Raw genomic sequence first — 19,445 nt, 5'->3', positions numbered from 1 at the left:
GTTATTTTATACTCTTTTAATTCTGCTATTTTATACTCTTTTAATTCTGCTATTTTATACTATTTAAATTCTACAATGATATACTATTTCAATTCTGCTATTTTATACTATTTTAATTCTACAATTATATACTATTTCAATTCTGCTATTTTATACTATTTTAATTCTGCTATTTTATATTATTTCAATTCTACTATTTTATACTATTTAAATTCTACAATTATATACTATTTCAATTCTGCTATTTTATACTATTTAAATTCTACTATTTTATACTATTTCAATTCTGCTATTTTATACTATTTCAATTCTGCTATTTTATATTATTTCAATTCTGCTATTTTATATTATTTCAATTCTGCTATTTTATATTATTTCAATTCTGCTATTTTATATTATTTTAATTTAGCTATTTTATACTATTTCAATTCTGCTATTTTATACTATTTCAATTCTGCTATTTTATATTATTTCAATTCTGCTATTTTATATTATTTTAATTCTACTATTTTATATTATTTCAATTCTACAATTATATACTATTTCAATTCTGCAATTATTGTATGAAAGGGGCTATACAAATAAAGATTATTATTATTATTATTATTATTATTATTATTATTATTATTATTATTATTATTATTATTATTACTGCGACCAATTAGATACACCAATAACTCTTCCTTCCTTCATATAGGCACGTGAGTAACTTCCCTTTTTGAGGTGAAAATGTCTTTTATTTTGAAAATACTGCCTGACTTCCTGAGACTTCCATGATAACTGTTGAGCTTGACACAAGCGAGAGAAAGCTACTCGCAAGCGGATACACAAAGGGAGTGGAAGGACCTGCACAATGGGAATCAAACTGTACTACACCACCGTTACTGCTTCACGGACGGTGAGTGAAGGGGCCGTAATTTACCGAACTTAACGCCATGTTTGTGTTTCCGTGCTCCGGTGTCTGCAGCAACAATGCTCGGTGCAGACAGACGCACCCTCTCAGTGAAAGCTTCCTGACTGTGCAAGCGGGCCTCTGCTACCCTGCGCCCCTTCATATCATTATTGTCACGTCAGCATTAACAGGTTGCAGGCTTCATGATGATGCAAGTTATCATTTGTAAAAGTAACACAAGGAAATATGAATGACTTGCAAAGACGAACCCGGATGCACGCGCCCACCTTGTTTCCTTTATCTTGGAACATTAGAAGGGTGTCTTTTATCGAGCATGTTTGGCTAGCAGAAATATCTCTTCAAAATATGGACAATATGTCTTATCTTAAGCAGTAACAACTCCATAGTGCCATTTTGCATTTTGCTACATAATGCTGGACGAAAGAGGTGACTGTAGCACCCATATGTATCCGTTTCCTGTATGGAGAACTGTACGCCAAACTTAATGTAAAAATGTGTCAGTTTAAGGTTCTTCCATTTACTGTAGCAAGCATATGAACCAAAAGTAAAAACTGTAATGTTACTTAAGTAAGAGCTGCCTGGTAGTTTAGATTTAAGCCGAATTGACCAGAAGACACTTTAATCCAGGAAAAGTCAGACGTTTATATTATTACATGTATATGTTCGTTAATAAGCAGGATACTCTTAAATCGATTGACTTTGTAATGAAGTTTGGCTACAGATGAACGTTTAACATAAAGCATTGGATGAACATCTGGTACCCATTAGGTGTGAGGAATTCATGTAGTGGAAATGTTTTGTGACATGTACAAGCTTTTAACCCTCTCACGGGCAGAAACTCTGTAACCTGCAGCTTTATGTTCACTGTTGAAGTCTTTAGGAGGATTTAGATTGATTACATGCCACTGACACGCGGCCATGTTATTCTGTTTTACAAGTATTTCTTCCTCATTTTGCATATAGTTGAAAAACTAAATTAATAAAGATCCAAATATGTATTTTAAACGATTTTTTGACATATTTATAAATGCATGTGCTGATTACCTGTATAGGAATTTAAAATCAAAGCATTAGTTTCAGTATGTATCGTATATTATATGTATATTACACATATTTTTGTTTATTATGAATTATATGAAAGTCAAAGTTTAAATGTATTTGCTCCCTTTTGAAAATGTGTTTTTAGTTTTCGTTACTTTGTCGTTTAAGTTACGATTCAGAGAAGCTTTAACCTGCTGAGTCTGTAAAAGCAATTCCCCTTTTTCAACTCAAGGACCGGCCACTTGCACCACACACACACTTACGATGACTGTGTGTGTTTCCAGTTAACGCTGTGGGTGTGGTCGCTTTTACAAAACCCCCTCCCAACTTCCCCAAAAAGATAGCACAAGGTCTATTAATCATCACCCAGATCCAGATAAAGTTACAAAAACACAGCACTAAGCCTTTAACACGTCTAAATGTTCCTTCGCTTGAGGGGAAATAATGTTGCAAAGTTTATTTAAAGGTCTTTAGTTTCTAGAAATATAGAAATATAGAAATGTAGCTGCTGAAAGATGTGAGTCGTGATGCTCCCCGCTGACTGTTGTTCTGCAGGTGAAGTCTCAACAGGCAGAAGTGATCCGGATCCTGGAGAGTAAAAGTATCCAGTACGAGCTCATCGACATCTCTGTGGGGGGGGAGCTCCGTGACGAGATGAGAAGCAAAGCAGGGAACCCCGCGGCAGTCCCTCCCCAGCTTTTCAATGAAGACCAGTACTGTGGGGTGAGGAACACACACACACACACACACACACACACAGGGAGACACACACACACACACACACACAGACAGACACACACACACTCACAGAGACAGACACACACACACACAGACACACACACACACACACACAGACACACACTCACAGAGACAGACACACACACACACACAGAGAGACACACACACACACACACACACACACACACACAGAGACACACACACAGAGACACACACACAGAGACACACACACAGAGGCACACACACACACAGAGACACACACACACACACACACACAGAGACAGACACACACACAGACACACACACACACACTCACAGAGACAGACACACACACACACACACACACACACACACAGAGACACACACACACACACACACACACACACACACACACACACACAGAGACACACACACACACAGACACACACACACACTCACAGAGACAGACACACACACACAGAGACACACACACACACACACACACACACACACAGAGACACACACACACACAGACACACATTTTTATATAGAAACACGTGAAAGACGCTCTGAGCTGCAGACGTCACATGACGTGCGTTCTTGTCTTCCTCTCTGCAGGACTATGAAATGTTTTCTGATGCCGTGGAAGCAGATTCAGTCGACCAATTTCTGAAGCTGGCGTGAGGAGGGCGGAGTGTAATTCTCCATCTTAAACCAATTCCCCCCACCTACCTGCCCACCCACCTCGTGCCCTAACGGAGGCCCTTTCTCCAGCCTCTCTCTCTGCACCACCGGCAGTATCCACTCACTTTCAATGCCATAATGAAGAATGCCAAATATCCCGTATCTAACCAATCAGAAGACGCACATTCCCCTCCTGCACCGTTAGACTCGACCGTCTTAATCTGTTTTCTTTCCTTTTGATTTGTTTCAGACCCCCCCCCCCCCTGTCTTACAGACCAGTGTAACTAAGCACTGAGAATCAACGGGTGTCTAAATGTGCGGTAATCAGGTTGACGAATCTCGGCCGCGGCCACATGATCGCTGGAGATTAAACTAATCCGCTGGATGACGAGTCGAGCACAATCTTCCTGATCCTCTGCAGACCAAACATTTCTCACTCAGTCTTAACTTTGTTGTCTTTTTTTATTCTTTTCTTCTGCAGCCTTCACGTTCCCATGTTGTTCATGACTGCACACTACTTGCACTTCACACTGATGCAAACGCACACAGAAGTAGCAAGGACTGCGACGTCCTTAAACCCAATTCATTCTGAGTTATAGCAGCTAAAAGATGTCACTTTATGCACCATATGACGAAAGGTTCGGTTGACGTTTTGCGCTCATCGGACCCGTTTCGAGATGATGAACTCAAAACCTAAAGATAAATTACTTTAAGCCACAAACTAACACTTGATAATTAAAGGTACCCTGTGTCCTTAATGTCTCCAAAGACCATTTAGAACAATATTTAAAATGGTGCATTGTTTGCATCCATGTTCCCTAGCATGCAGTCTTCCTCTTCTTTGCACGTTGCAGTTCATCTGTGTAGCGTGAAACATGTACCATGTGAACAACACGGCGAACGCACAGAACATGGTTCTGACGCACACAGGGTACCTTTAAGATAAGTTTAGAAAAAGTCTAACAAAGATTAAACCAGATGTGTTGGTGGAATCTATAGAGCATCTAAAAACAGATCCATAAAGGTAATGACACACACACACACACACACACACACACACACACACACACACACACACACACGTAAGAACCCTGTAGACAGTGATTTGCTAGTTCTGTACAGTTCCCTCAGCCACAGTGTCTTCTTCCTTTTTAAAACAATACTACTGAAGAAATCCGTCGGTATCCGCCCCGACGTTGGATCCAAAATGAAAAGAGTTCTTCGTTGGCCCGAGCTTCAGCCTTCCACCAAGCGTCATAAAAGTCTGTAATCCTGCTGACAAACAAACCAAACTGAAAACTTGCTTGGTGGAGGTAATATATATCAAATATGAAAACATCCAAACACAGTTTTACTGGCTCCGATTTTTAATTTGGAACCAAACACTGATTAGATCGATGGAAATGGGCCAAACTTATTAAAAATGTTTGTAATCAGCGGCAGAACATTAAAGTAGTTCGCTGCTTCATTCGAGCAGGACTTCTTAATTTCACGTTTGGTGCCAATATACATCTGTGATGCGCTTTGCAGTGTAGTATTACCTGCCGTCTTCTACGTCTCTTCCATAATCTGTGATCCTCTGAAGCTTTGTTCTCGGCACCGACGGGCGCTCCTGTATTACAGACGACATCACACGGATCATAACGGACTGAGAAGATGTGAATCTTCTCGCTTTCATTCCTCGTGTTTACTTTATGTTACGGTTTCACTGACTGTCCTTGTGTAATGAGACTATGCACTGACACCCTGCCTCATTCTGAACACACACGTAAAGGTCAAAGGTCAAAGCTTGTGTGTTTTAGATCGACCCGTCTCAGTCTGACTCGGGGAACAATCGCCACATGGGGAAAATGAAGGCTTCACTTATTTGCTCTTTTATGTTTGTGCTTTCAATCTTTACAATGTTCATGTTCTGGGTCACTTGTCTTTGTTTAAACCGAGAACAACATGGTTTCCCCCTCTTACTTGTAACATCTGTTAATCCCCCCCCCCCCCCCTGCTTTCAAAATGTGTTTTACAGTTTGGGATTCCCAGTAATGACAGCTTTCACACACAATGTTTGTGCACTGTTCTGTAAGTCGATGGTTGTAGACGTTTGCCTGTTATTGATGTATGTTCACTATGAATCATGTTTAAGACATTCCATGTCTCTCTCTGAGCTCCTGCTTTTGCTTTTGGACCAATTCCCATTGGCCAAAGAAAAAGAAGAAAATAGGGAATAAAATGCTGTTGTCTTCCAAGAAGATTGTGAAAAGTGATTTATGGGTGAAAAAAACAATAAAAAGGAGTTGAATCTACCGGGCTGGATAATATTATTTTTCATTCATCCGTGGAAACAAGCTAAAACTGTCTGATCCAATATAAAAAACTTTATTAAAATGTGTCATTTTCTATTTATAGTCATTTTAATGAGGAACTTTACAGTATACAGTCACATGGATGACATCTCCCACACTCTGGATCTGCAGTGTCGGTACATTTATAGCATTGTTGCATGTGAGCTCCATAATGTTACGATTGTATGCAGACTTTATAATTAATATGTTCTGTTTAATGATGAAATTTGACTCTCATCTAGTTTGTACTATTATGTAAAAAAAAAAAAATGTTTTATCGTTTCATATTTAGAAAGCTAATTTTCTTAATTCAACCCCATCTTTTAAGTTGTTTTTTAGTTGCAATCAAATGTTATTTAGTGTTTCTTAAATTTGACTCAGAGATGTTTGTCTGAAGAAGTCCTGTATTATAATAATCTTAATAATAGTAGTAATAATTATTATCACCTTTTCTCTATTAATTGAAATACTATGGATGGTACATTCTTATATAATACATTTATTTAAATGAACATTTATCAGTAAAAATTAAAAAATCATAGCACATTTGAAGAACATGTTAATCATAAGGTTTTATTTAGTTGCAGTACCTCATATGTTCTTTAGGCGGAGCTGATGTAGAAAATTAGACTTCTTCTACCTTTGCAGACGAAGAAGACGAAGAAGAAAATAGTCAGAGCTACAACAGGAAACAAGGATCCTAATTTCAAAATAAAAGCAAAACATCGTGGAATATCTAAAACAGTTGCATATTATTGACATCTTGAGCTCGTGTGCTGGGAATAAGATACTAAAATGATGTACATATTTGGTAAAGGGTGAATAGATATTCATTGTTCAGTTAACCTTACTAAAGCAAGTACAATTATCTCATAACATCAAGACTAGTCTTTTGTGTGTTGTATTTTGAAAATGTCTACCGGAAGTTCCGCAGTTGTTTAGCTTGTTGCAAAACACTGGTCCAAAGAAGGAAGCTGTAAAACTTGACAGGTTACTGCTAAACTAATGTGAGTAAACGTAACACATTAAAGGCATTGGTGTGAAAAACAAAACAAAAGCTCAATGAGCTGGTATGTGTGTAATTTACCTGGTTATTCCAGTCAGTGTTGTTACTGTGTGACTGCCATCAGCAGCTAATTCATTGGTTAGCTAGCTAAGCTAAGCTAGCTGACGCAAATGTTTTGAGGCGCTAATATAGCGTAATGTAATCTTCATATAAAATGATCGGAATACAAGCTGGTGACACGAAAGCTTCTGTTGTGTTACATGCCTCGTGTTTGTCAAATCGGACCATTGTAATAATGTTGACAGCTGTCACTGCTTGGTGTTTATGTTAGCAAAGCCAGCAGCAGGTGTTGTTTTGCTTTTCAGCAAAGGTAACGTCGCATTTAGAAAGTTTAGGTTTTTTTGGACTATTTAAGAGTCGCATGAATCCCTTCTCCATCCTTGTTCCTATAGATACTCCAAGAAGAACTTTTTCATTCAAACGAGGATGTTTTGGAGTATACGTCACACTGATACAAGGAAGCTAATGTTTAGTGATAATAAACAGGGAGTATTAATACATTCTATAAATATATATATATATAAATAAATTACTATATCTGTATCTCTGAATTATTTTTGTTATTTTGCATGAGATGTTTTACTGTTAAAGGATCAGTGCATCCAAAGTACACAAATAATTTTCTCACATACTCACTCATTATATCTCCATGCTGATGGTTTTGAGATCATTTTCTCCTATAACTTCTTCTTCCACCCCAATTTAATGGAGGTACAAATGATCCTTTTAGGTGCTCACAGTATTGACAGCAGTATTCACATTTAGGCAAGGCAGTTTCATTTATAAAGCAAACACGTTACATACACAGAGGTAGGTCCAGGTGTCTCTTTCCAGAAACAATATCCTGCCACGCTGGAGGTGGTGTGAACAGTTTTCATTAAAACTACCTTCTACTGAAGAAATGTAGGAAGGGTGAAATTGTAATAATAAAATGCTCAGAAGTTATTGGGGATATGATCAGCTCTGTTAAGAGTTTTTGTTTTTCTGTCCCGTGAAGCCACATGTGAAGATGAGCGTCCCAGACTACATGCAATGTGCCGAGGACCACCAGACAGTACTCGTGGTGGTCCAGCCGATTGGCGTCGTACTCGAGGATCAGTTCTTCAAGATCTACAAACGCATCGCCAGCGTGAACCAGGTGAGCATCAGGGACTCACAGCGGCTCCTCTACATCCGCTACCGCCACCACTACCTGTCTGAAAACAACGAGTGGGGAGACTTCCAGACGCACCGTAAGGTGGTGGGCCTCATCTGCATCACCAACTGCTCCTCGGCCAAGGAGTGGCCCCAGATTGCCGAGCGCTTCCACGGCCAGAAGGAGGTGTACAGCTCCACGCTGTACGATTCGCGGCTGCTTGTGTTCGGGCTGCAGGGAGAGATCACAGAGCAGCAGCGGACCGACGTGGCCTTCTACCCCAGCTTTGAAGACTCCCCCGATGTGGAGAAGAGAGTGGACGACTTTGTGGAGTCGATATTTATCGTCCTGGAGTCCAAGCGGCTTGACCGCGCCACAGACAAGTCAGGTGACAAGACCCCACTGCTCTGTGTGCCCTTTGAGAAGAAGGACTTTGTGGGTTTGGACACGGACAGCAGGTGAGTTGTTCTGTATGTGCACCAACAGCACTTAGAGGCTGGTTTAATAATACTTTATTATTTATTATTATTTATTATTCTGAGTTCTTGAAGGAAACCTTTCTGAACGCTTCTGCTGTGAACGAGTATTCACAAAAATCTAGATACATTGAAATGAATGGGGGCCGCGTTCACACACAACGCGTGCATTATAATATATATAAGTCTCATTTATTGTATATGTTCACTACTTTACATGCATTTTCTCTTGGATTATATTGCAGGAGTTGTGAGAGAGTTTGTAAAAGCATGTTTTGATTAAAAGCGGCCCCCATTTACTTCAATTCATCAAGACTTTACTTTTTATTTTTGATTCTTCACCGTTGGAGGCCAAGTTTCCCTCAAGAATTCAGGGAAACGCAGGGTGAATATTTGATGCACAAACGTGTCATTGTGTGCTTCAATGTTAATGTGACGTTCTGCATTGTTTAAGTTGTAGGTGAGCGTTTGTTTCTGTTACACATCAGCCTCGCCCGCTAAAAAAGTCTCCTCAAAAATCTGTCTTCTGATTTTTGTTGCGTTCATCTTTCGTTTGTTTACCTTACTTTATTTGTCTTTCTTCTTTTTCTTTCTTTCATACTGTCCCGTGAGTTTATTGTTGGGTGTGAAAAGGTGAGATTTTCGATGTTTAGTTGACCCGTATGATCCCATCAGCTTCAGCTCTGACCTGAAAGGAACACCTCTGTGCTGCTGCGCTGCTGTGCATTTGCTCAAGACTCCAAACTCATCGCTCCTCTGCAGGTTTCACTTTAAACACAACTGAAAAACATCCCCATAGCTGTTCAAATAACAGCGGAACAAACACTGTTCGCGAAATAGTCTCGCAGTAACAGTAGCTACTAAAGTTAAGCATTAATCCAGCCTCATTCGAATCATAAGTGAGGCCTGGTTTGATTTCACGGGTCCACTGACCTCTTCTTGACCTCTTTACATTCGTACACTATTTGTATATTTGTGATTGATTCAGAGGCCAGAGAAAGGATCATACCCGTGTTTTGCTCATTTACAACAAATCCTTTATACTCTTAATTTAATCTTTTCCCCTCCTGGCAGTCACTGGTTTCACGATGTATCCATCTTTTTATGTTTCCTGTGTATATCTCTGTGTGTGTGTTTATCCATCCAGCTCATTTTAACTTACTCTAAGATGCAGTAGTTTTGTATTCATGGTCTGCGCTTCTGAGTGCTGGTGGGAAGCGTCAGCCGGCCGCCAAGCAGCAACCTCTTTAAAACAAGAAGATGCCAAGTTCACTGGCATGGGATGTTTTAAACAACTCCTTTATTAAACTCAGAATTGGGACCAACCAGGCTTTGAAACACTTTCATCTGCATTACTTTTAAATAAACAAAATAAAATATATTAGTGTATGTTAAGTTCAATTCAAACAATATATATATTTATATGCTTTTAAATATATTGTCTAATATAAAGAAGTCTAAACTAAGAAAGATGTAAACCATTATTTATGATTATTTAAGACATCTTTTCTTAATTCAGGGGAAGTTTCCTGGAGAGAAGTATGGACATTTGTACTAATTATAGGGAAAATATATTAATTTATTTGAAAGAAAAGCTCCAATTTATTATATATATTATTATTAATATTATATAATTAATAATGTAGAAGGGGAAACTTAATTCTCCATCAATACATTAGCTGTTAATTAAACTTAATTGGAAATGGAAGTAAATCAAATGAATGCTTTCTCTACTTTCCCAATAAATAATACCAAATTATAGTTTCCAGCAAACTCTTTGAAATGATTGTTAAATAAAGTGTTACCTGCATTTCTTGCAGTTTATTTCCAGTTCGCTTGGACAATGATGCTCCATCATTTATAGAAGTGACGGATTACTTTTTATAATTTATAATATTATACATTACAAGAACTGAAACCAGTGGCCACCTTCACCGGGAAAAAAACCTAAAAATGAAACGCTGTACTTGTGAAATAAAGATATATTTCTTTATAATCTTTATGTGCCGAAGCAGTAAAATCCACTGGTATGGTCCTTTTTGTTGTTAAGGGAGGAGCTGATGGTTTGACCCACTGAACACAGCTTGGCAGTGCGTGCTGCTGAGCTTCAGGGAAGGTGCAGGTGGGGATTTACTCTGTTTGGCTGTAGAAGCTGGAACACGCTGGCCATGGATCTTTATTCATGAGAGGATCCATTACATTGCAGCTTGGCACAGCACTGCAGCGACTCATAAAAACATGAGCATCCATGTTTAAAGATCCAGTTAAACTGCTGCTGTTATTCTTTCAGCAGTCCCTTCAGAGCTCCTTTTCATTTTGCTTTTTACTCTACCAGAACAATTTCTTTGTCGTTCTGAAGTAGCCTTCTGAGCATTAGCGTTCTTTTTTTAACCTGCAAGATGTATTTTATAGATTCTCCCAGAATAGATGTGTTTTTTTTATACATCTCTTCGTCCGTGATCACCTGCTGATCCACGTTCTAGTCTTCACATGACCTTCCCAGTCTTTCAGAAGTGTCTTGCACAACGGGGCTCATGTTTTCCTTTAAAACGGTTACATTTCCCCACAGCCTGCCGAAGCTGCTCCCTCCCGAGTCTTAACATAAACACCGAGACTACAGGGTCGGCTCGTAGGTCGGCTCGTAGGTCGGCTCGTAGGTCGGCTCGTACTCTGTCCTTGTGTTGTTGCTCCCCTTTGCTTTCCCACCCCTTACATCCCGTCTGTAGCTGACTGATAAGAGTCACTTGAGTCTCCTCTCCTGGCAACCTGCTGACGTAAGAAATGACAATAGCAGAAATGTAAAAGTCCATTATATGATTCAAACTAAATCATTTTAAAAGCCAGGAACATATATTATAGTCGAGCCACGCTACTCATCCTCGCTGTTCTCTTTTTTCTTGCTGCTTTCTCTCAGGCATTATAAAAAGCGATGCCAGGGGCGGATGAGGAAGCATGTTGGGGACTTGTGTCTGCAGGCAGGCATGCTGCAGGACGCCCTGGTGCACTACCACATGGCTGTGGAGCTGCTCAGGGGCGTTAATGACTTCCTCTGGCTGGGTGGTAAGTCTGGACAATGGCAGGTTATTACTATAAAATGGGATTTACCAGGTAGAATCAGTTTATTTCTCAGTGTATGTCTCCTTGAAATGTATCCGCCTGACCAATACTGGATTTTGGAGGTCAATACCTACGATGGCGTATTAGTACATCGCTTCGCCTCATCAAACCAGTTCTTTCTTGTAAATTTACAACATTAATTTAGGAAATTCTGAAGTTTCTTTTCTCAGAAATCCCCCCCCCCTTACCCTGGGTAAAAAATAAATAAAAGATTCTTCAATGGCCCTACTACGCTGTCGTAATTACCCGTATCAACATTCGACAAAAGCATCCGTATAGTTTGGTTATGAGAGAATTGTGAGAACGTGATGGTGGCAACGTTTTGAAATAAGTTCCAACACATCTTATTCATCATATTTCTGCAGTTTCTTCATATTTATTGGTTGACATATACACGGCTGTAAATCTGTGATAAGACAATACAAGCCAGTGATATTGTCCTCGTCAGTGCGGTGGATCGGCAGTGTAAACCTCAGGGTGGGAGAACTTGATGCTCAAGAAGCTTTTGCAAAGATCCAGGAAAGAAAAGCGAAGTAGAAATGGAAGTTTGTCTTTTATTATCTGTGCCCTTCTAGCTGCGTTAGAGGGTTTGTGTTCAGCCTCTGTCATATTCCACTACCCTGGAGGCACGGCGGGGAAGACTGCTGGACGCAAGCCGAGCATCTCCCAGCCAGCAGACGCGGGGAAGCGCCACAGACCAGGTGAGCACTTCCCTCTGTGACGGATTGAAACAGCGGTCTGAATGGGATAATTATAACGGAAGGCTTTTGTTGTCCGTGAGTTGAGTTGTGATTAAGTGAGAATGTCTCTGCTGACTGGCAACTCAAACGTCGGCCAGCTTCGCTCCGCTGCTTCCTTTGTGTGCGGAGAGCAAGATGTCGGCTTCCTAAACCTGCGAAGCTTCTCCTGTTTACCCCGATGTGACTGCTAATTAGATTTAAACTTAACATCTTCTCGTGTTATTAACATGCTATTAACATGGTGCTATGTTAACACTGCCTTGTGTATAACTAGTCAGCAGAGCGTCATACCAGTCTGAATAGAAGTAATAAAGATCTGCTTTTACTGGTCATTTAGTGTTGCAACTTATTATTGATTGTTTTTATATCAGCAGTAAAATGTATCGTCATTGCAAACAGAAAATACCAGTAATGTGAAACACTAGCAAAGTTCATATAGATATAAATATATGTATATATTGATGCACAACTAAATACTATAGATATTGTACAGACTGCAGCTTTGTTACGTCAGTAGTGTAATTATCTGTGTGCACGAGGACACAACTGTAACTGGGACTCACTTATTAATAATTGGCACCACTGGGGGTCAAAAACTCACCTTTTTAAAGCAAAGACAACAAAGCTGCAGCGTTTTCCCAAAATGGAGACTACATTTCCCATGAGCAGCGGCGCCTAGTGTCATAAAGACCTTGATCTGCAATTATATAAGCAACTTCTTTTTAATACTACCTGTAATGTTTGCTGTATGCAGATCAATGCAAACTACTGTTGATCGCCTGCATGTTGGTCGTTATGCTAATCTTTACATTTTCAATGCAGCTAGCGTTAGCTTCATGTTAGCCAAGGCGTAAGCTAGCTTTGTTTGAGCCGCCAACGTAAATTCATATAGATTTGAAATCACGTCCTGCAATGTATTTTAAATAAAAAAGACTTCTTGCTTAGCGGTCTGAGAGGACGGGCGACAATTCGGGATCCGTTTTAAATCCTTTCACATTTCTGTAGAATGAGCGTTGACTCATATTTTCACGTCTTTGCGCCATAACCACAAAATATAACGTCAAAAATAAATAAGAGGCATCAGTATCAAACTGAGACGTGTGTCTTGTGATGGTCAGCTGCCTGAGGGTTATCTCCATGCGTGTATTGTAGAGAGCAGGCAGGTTGGTGCGACTAACACGGCTAACTGCGTCATGGAGTGAATCTGCATTCTTTCTCTCTGTCTGTAGGAGCTCAGGAGGTTCTCATTGACCCAGGTAGAGTATATAACCAACAGAGCTCGAGTTTGCCTGCAGTCACATGTGTTTGATGTCATCTTTCATCATTTCCTGATTCCTTTGGTTTTATTTGATCCTTTTGAAAGTTGATGTTTTTCCCTCGTGTGGCAGGAAGTGTTCTCCTTTTCGCCTTTTTTTTTTATTTCCCGCCCTAACATACCTGCTCTTTCTCACAGCCACGCTTTAAATGGTCACTAGTAGCAGCTTCTATTCCTTATTTTATTTATTACAACTCCGCGCTGACTTTGATTACTACACAGGAAGCTTAACCCTATCAAAAACATCTTCCTAGCACGTTCAGCCGTTTGAAGACGAGGTGAAAACGTCTCCGCAGAAGCACCAGCAGGCGGCAGCTCGTCCCCGGTGCTGCATTCTTTAATGTCCCGCGTGTTGAATGTTTAACCTCACTCTCACAGCCGAAGAACAAATCATCAGTGTTTATTAATATTCTCTTAACTTAATCGCCTCAAATCTTTATTTGTATCTTCCTCTGTGCAATTATTGTGTTGTGTGAGCAAGAAGTGCAGCGCAGCTCATTATTCACGTGTTGTGTCGTAGTGACAGCGCCACAGTGTTGCTATGGACACAGCCCCGTTGCTAGGCGATGCACTCTCAATTTGGCATTTCTGTTCTAATCAGATTTGGCCGAGAGACGCACCTCGCCACTGGGTTTGAGGTGCGAGTTTAACTGCCTGGGACGTTCGCCATAAACACATTTATCACTTAGTGAAGATTAAAGATTTACATTTAGTTTAAAATGGAATCATTTTGTAGCATTTAATGTTTTTAATGTGGAAGATTAGCTAAAAAAAATAAATTTTATATCTGTCCCTTTTTTAATTAATAATCTCCAATTAATAATAATTGTTATGTCACTTATCCGGGTCCAGGTCCCATTTAATTAAATTAATTATATTATTAGGATTTATTGTTATACGCGGCGTGGGAGCTCTGAAGAAATGTAATGTATTAATAATAAATAATTCTAGGCCATATCATCCCTTCTGATTTTCCATCATACTTTCATACTCTGACCAGTATTAATGTGAAATAAGTAATAACTTGCATTCTTCGTGGTATTAAAGAAAGTCATGAAAAGTTTTACATTTAACTTGTGAATCCTGTTTGTGAACAACATTTAAACACTATAATGTTTTGACGTATACATACACACAGTGGTCACTTTATCAGGAACATCTTTACAATTTAGTACAATCCAATACAACAGTTTTGCCATAAAGTTTACTTTAATGACGCCTATAATGTTCCATTTTTAATTATTATTATTAATATATATAATATATATTATATATATATATTATATATATAGATATATATATATATATATCTATATATATATATATATATATATATATATATATAATATATATATATAATATATATATATATATATATATATATATATATATATACCATATATATATATATATATATATATATCAGGAGAGAGAGAGAGAGATAGAGGAGAGAATAAGAGAGAAGAGTCTTCTCTCCTTCTCTCTCTCTCTCTTCTCTCTCCTCTCTGTGTCTCTCTCTTTCTCTCTCCTCTCTGCCTCTCTCTCTCTCTCTCTCTCTCTCCTCTCTCTCTCCTCTCGTGTCTCTCTCTCCTTCTCTCTCTCTCTCTCTTCTCTCTCCCTCTCTCTCTCTCTCTCCTTCTCTCTCTCCTTCTCTCTCTCTATCCTCCTTCTCTCTCTCCTATCTCCCTCTCCCTATATCCCTCTCCATATTATATATTATATATCCCCTCCCCCTGTCTACTTCCCTCTCGAACTCGAATTTATAGCACAGCTGTTGCAGTGAGTTGCATTAGATTGTACAAGTGTACCTCATGAAGTGGCTGCTGGGAGCCGTGGTCTTTAAAGAGTAAGTGGTGGATTGAAGTTTCTCCTCCTTCCTGTTGTTTCCTTTGCTCTTGTGCTGCATCAGACTGATGGACGTCACTAACTAACGGTCTGTCGTCCTCTCTTGAGTGCAGGTGCCCTCACGGCCAACGGCATCAGTGCGGACACCAGCACGGAGATTGGACGAGCAAAGAACTGCCTGAGTCCCGAGGACATTATCGAGAAATACAAAGAGGCCATCTCCTACTATGGAAAGGTAATGACCCGAAGAACTCAACTTTAAAAGTGACAGGTTTTAAATATACGAAGAACTTTCAAACCAGCAGTCCGTGAGACCGTGACATCAGGAACTCTATTATCAGTCCAGTCTAAATCCAGGTTTACATGCACTTCCATAATATGAATCAGCTGTTCAATATGAGACTAAAGCAGATCCACGTTACCAAACACGAGCAGATGATGCGTTTCTGATAAAAGGTTAGTGTTAGTCACAGCTGGTTATTGTGCTAATACTCATTTAATGTTTGTTAATATTGTTCTGAAGTTAAACTAAAGTCCACTAAATGTACACGTTGTTGTTCAAGGCCAGACGCACAACGTGCTTCACAGCGAGTGACGAAAGCGCAACATAAGAGCAACACATGAACGTAAACAGAAGACACTATTAGGTCTTGAGTCGCCACATGTCTTATATCTTAAAAGGTAACTATGGTATTATTTTCTTACTGTCAACCAGACTAAATGAAATGAACTGATCCTAGTAACACGTATGTGTTTACATTCCAAGCTTCTATTGAGGTTTTTGGAATAAAGCTTTGAACGTCTGTCGTCACGAGTCGGCAACAATCCTACGCAGCCACATCCGGAGTCTAATTCTACAAATAGTATGATGAGTGTAGCTTAATCTTTCTACACAACTGTGCAGAAGAAACGTATTTAAACACAAAGAATAGACACATTTTGTTTATTTAGAATTATGAATGAAGCTTCGAACTATTTAAAATGATGTTTTAAAACCGAGTTTAAGATGTTTTAGTGGAGTTTCAGTGATTTACCATCAGACCAACAGTCACTGCTGCTGTCACTGCGTTCTGCAGCAGCATCGGAGGTTTATTGTCTCATTAGGTTCATGTGTCGACTTTATCAAATTAATTTAAATTAATTAATCTTCAATTGATTCATCCATTTTATGCCACTTATCCGGCTCCAGGTCCCATTAATCTAATTAACTATATCATTATATTGTTATACACTGTCGGCGAGCTCTGAAGAAATGATTAAATGTAATATAATAATAAATAATTCTAGGCCATATCATCCCTTCTGATTTTCCATCATCCTTTTATACTCTGACCAGTAACAAGTATTAAAATGCATCAAAAGTCTTACATTTAATATTAATAATAAGTTGCCTTAAAATGAGGGAAAATAGACATAGTATTAACATAAAAACAAAAATAACATAAAAAAAGAAATATATATAAAAAAAGAAAAGAAAAAAGATATTTATATATATATATAATATATTATATATATATATATATATATATATATATAATATATATATATATATATATATATATTTATATATATATATTTATGAAACTGGCAAATAAATATAAATAAATAACACTGCATTAGCATCAAAACTGCTCTTTTATATATATTTTTTCTTCTCTATGTTGGTGGTGGAGATTTGATAAAAAAAAAAAAATGAAGAGAATATTCAAAGTATTTCATAGACTTCCAGTTTTTACATAAATGCTCACACTGTGCATGATGCTGTGTGCGTTCAGGTTGCTTTGATACCAAACAGAAATGTACCACATGTCATGTGTGTAATATTCCTCCTTGTCAGCAGGGGGCAGTATTTGATTAGGTTTGATGGAGGCGGTGACATCACTCAAGTGTTTGAGTAGTAACAGACCAGTACATGCTGACAGCAGCTGTTTATTTCTCAATGTTATATGAGGACTAACAAACGAGCATGAGAACAAGTGTAATCTCTGCAGATTATTAGTCAGTGAAAACCCTATAAAAAGCACTATGTGACAGACAAAGCATTTGAATTATGTATGTGTCTGTGGTATAATATATTTGTAGTCTCCTTTGACCACTGTACTTGTACAAAGTCACAAAGAATAGTATTAAAGTATCCTTAATGCTTAGGGAAAAGCTGAATAGGCTCATTATGCTGCTAAACTGTTCAGAAGCAACTCTGTGCTTTATCTTCATTATTATAATTGCCTTTTTGCACTGACCTCCCTCAGCCCTTTTACCTGTAACTAGTTCATTCAGAATTAAATTACATCTCAACACATGGCCATTCAGATATTAATTGAATTTTAATAAGGAGACAATGAGGGAGGAAGTGGAGGGAATTTGGGGGAAGGCGAGATAAAATATGCACACACTTGCGCACGGCGTGAAGCCCAAGCAGCAGCAGCAGCAGCAGCAGTTAGCAGCAGCAGTTAGCGGCAGCAGTTATCGGCAGCAGCAGTTAGCAGCTACCAGCAGTAGCTGGCAGCAGCAGTTAGCAGCAGCAGCTAGCAGCTGTAGCTACCACCAGCAGCAGCAGCAGCTACCACCAGCAGCAGCAGCTACCAGCAGTGGCTAGCAACAGCAGCTGGCAGCAGTAGCTAGCAGCGGCAGCAGCTAGCACCAGCAGTAGCTGGCACCAGCTACCACCAGCAGCAGCAGCTAGCAGCAGTAGCTAGCAGCAGTAGCTACCACCAGCAGCAGTAGCTAGCAGCAGTAGCAGCTACCACCAGCAGTAGCTACCAGCAGTAGCTAGCAGCAGCAGCAGCTGGTAGCAGTAGCTATCACCACCAGCAGCAGCTAGCAGCAGTAGCTAGCAGCAGCAACTAGCAGTAGCTAGCACCAGCAGCAGCTACCACCACCAGCAGCAGCTAGCAGCAGTAGCTACCACCAGCAGCAGTAGCTAGCAGCAGCAGCAGCTACCAGCAGTAGCTACCAGCAGCAGCAGCTAGCAGCAGTAGCTAGCAGCAGTAGCTACCACCAGCAGCAGTAGCTACCACCAGCAGCAGCAGCTAGCAGCAGCAGCCAGCAGCAGTAGCTAGCAGCAGTAGCTAGCAGCAGTAGCTAGCAGCAGTAGCTAGCAGCAGCAGGTCCTCAGGTTTATAGTAGAAGCACAAGCAAAGCTGGAGACAACAGGGGATCCGAGTTATCACACTTGTCTGTCATCCCACGTCGGCGGTGACTGATGAGGGTGGTCATATGTTAATGAAAAAACATTCCCCTCTGATTATGAGGTGGACTGCAGAAGTCAAGGCGACACTCATTGAGTGTTCGTTTGTCATTAACCGAGCCTCCTCTTATCTCCCGCAGTATAAGAACGCAGGCGTGATCGAGCTGGAGGCCTGTGTGAAAGCCGTCAGGGTGCTGGCCATTCAGAAGAGGGCGAGGGAGGCCTCGGAGTTCCTGCAGAACGCTGTGTACATCAACCTGGGACAGGTACGCCGCCCAACACACAGGATGATTAATATGAGCAGCGTGGTGCACAGTATACCATCTGAGTTCAGTCCTAATTCTTTATCATGAAAAATGGTCTCTCAATACTTGAGTCTTGTTTCTTTATGTGACCTATATGCAGCCAATTACATTTCAGTGAGCCTCTTTTCTTCTGTTAAAACCCCTGCAATAACATAACTTTATATTTAATGAACGATGGCCTGAAGCCAGTTTATTATTTACATGTGGAATTGTAAGTATAGAGCAATCTCGTGAACTTATTCTTAATTATCCTTCATGTACTTCGCAGGATATCACAACAAATAACTATGTTTGGATGGTTAATGACCCCCCAGATATGTTTGAAGATAAAGAAAATACTCTGTTTGAATAATAATAATTTGTGTCTCAAATGCTCAACCACAAAAAAAGCTTACTTAAGTTCATATATAATTACATCTGCTCCTGCAAATATATGCAAATGCTGTTCAAGTGTAACTTTACTGTAAAGTAAAGTGCACGTAAGTTGCATTTTGGACCGGGATTAGCTTCCAAACTCGTTGAGATGTCACTAAATCCTGCTGGTACTAAAACCTTCACCCAGCAGATG

The 19,445-nt window shown here is 39.5% G+C and overlaps 2 protein-coding genes across 4 annotated transcripts in view; both read left to right on the top strand.

Moving 5' to 3' along the window:
* Window positions 1–764: 764 nt before the first annotated feature.
* sh3bgrl3 (SH3 domain binding glutamate-rich protein like 3) lies at window positions 765–5,652 on the top strand. The gene is made up of 3 exons (XM_029443761.1): window positions 765–898; window positions 2,510–2,677; window positions 3,290–5,652. The coding sequence occupies exons 1-3, from the start codon at window positions 854–856 to the stop codon at window positions 3,353–3,355; spliced, it is 279 nt and encodes a 92-aa protein (XP_029299621.1). The 5' UTR covers window positions 765–853; the 3' UTR covers window positions 3,356–5,652.
* Window positions 5,653–6,610: 958 nt separating this feature from the next.
* Window positions 6,611–19,445, top strand: part of trappc9 (trafficking protein particle complex subunit 9) — a 169,787-nt gene continuing 156,952 nt past the window's right edge. For 2 of the 3 annotated variants that reach the window (XM_029442844.1, XM_029442846.1), the window contains exons 1-7: window positions 6,611–6,698; window positions 7,755–8,350; window positions 11,283–11,428; window positions 12,061–12,186; window positions 13,455–13,481; window positions 15,499–15,620; window positions 18,713–18,838. In XM_029442844.1, coding sequence (XP_029298704.1) covers window positions 7,767–8,350; window positions 11,283–11,428; window positions 12,061–12,186; window positions 13,455–13,481; window positions 15,499–15,620; window positions 18,713–18,838 — 1,131 coding nt within the window. In that variant the 5' untranslated portion in view covers window positions 6,611–6,698; window positions 7,755–7,766. The remainder of the gene's footprint in view (window positions 6,699–7,754; window positions 8,351–11,282; window positions 11,429–12,060; window positions 12,187–13,454; window positions 13,482–15,498; window positions 15,621–18,712; window positions 18,839–19,445) is intronic. The other variant, XM_029442845.1, reaches the window with a different exon arrangement.

The sequence above is a fragment of the Cottoperca gobio genome, chromosome 11 (assembly GCF_900634415.1).
Source record: "Cottoperca gobio chromosome 11, fCotGob3.1, whole genome shotgun sequence".
Classification (NCBI taxonomy): domain Eukaryota; kingdom Metazoa; phylum Chordata; class Actinopteri; order Perciformes; family Bovichtidae; genus Cottoperca; species Cottoperca gobio.
This window is presented reverse-complemented; position numbering and strand designations above follow the sequence as displayed.

Excerpts from the sequence above, each read along its gene's own strand:
- sh3bgrl3 (XM_029443761.1), top strand. The coding sequence starts at position 854 with ATGGGAATCAAACTGTACTACACCACCGTTACTGCTTCACGGACG. Across the intron at positions 899-2,509 it reads CCGTTACTGCTTCACGGACG|GTGAAGTCTCAACAGGCAGA; the intron begins GTGAGTGAAGGG and ends GTTGTTCTGCAG. Across the intron at positions 2,678-3,289 it reads ATGAAGACCAGTACTGTGGG|GACTATGAAATGTTTTCTGA; the intron begins GTGAGGAACACA and ends TCCTCTCTGCAG.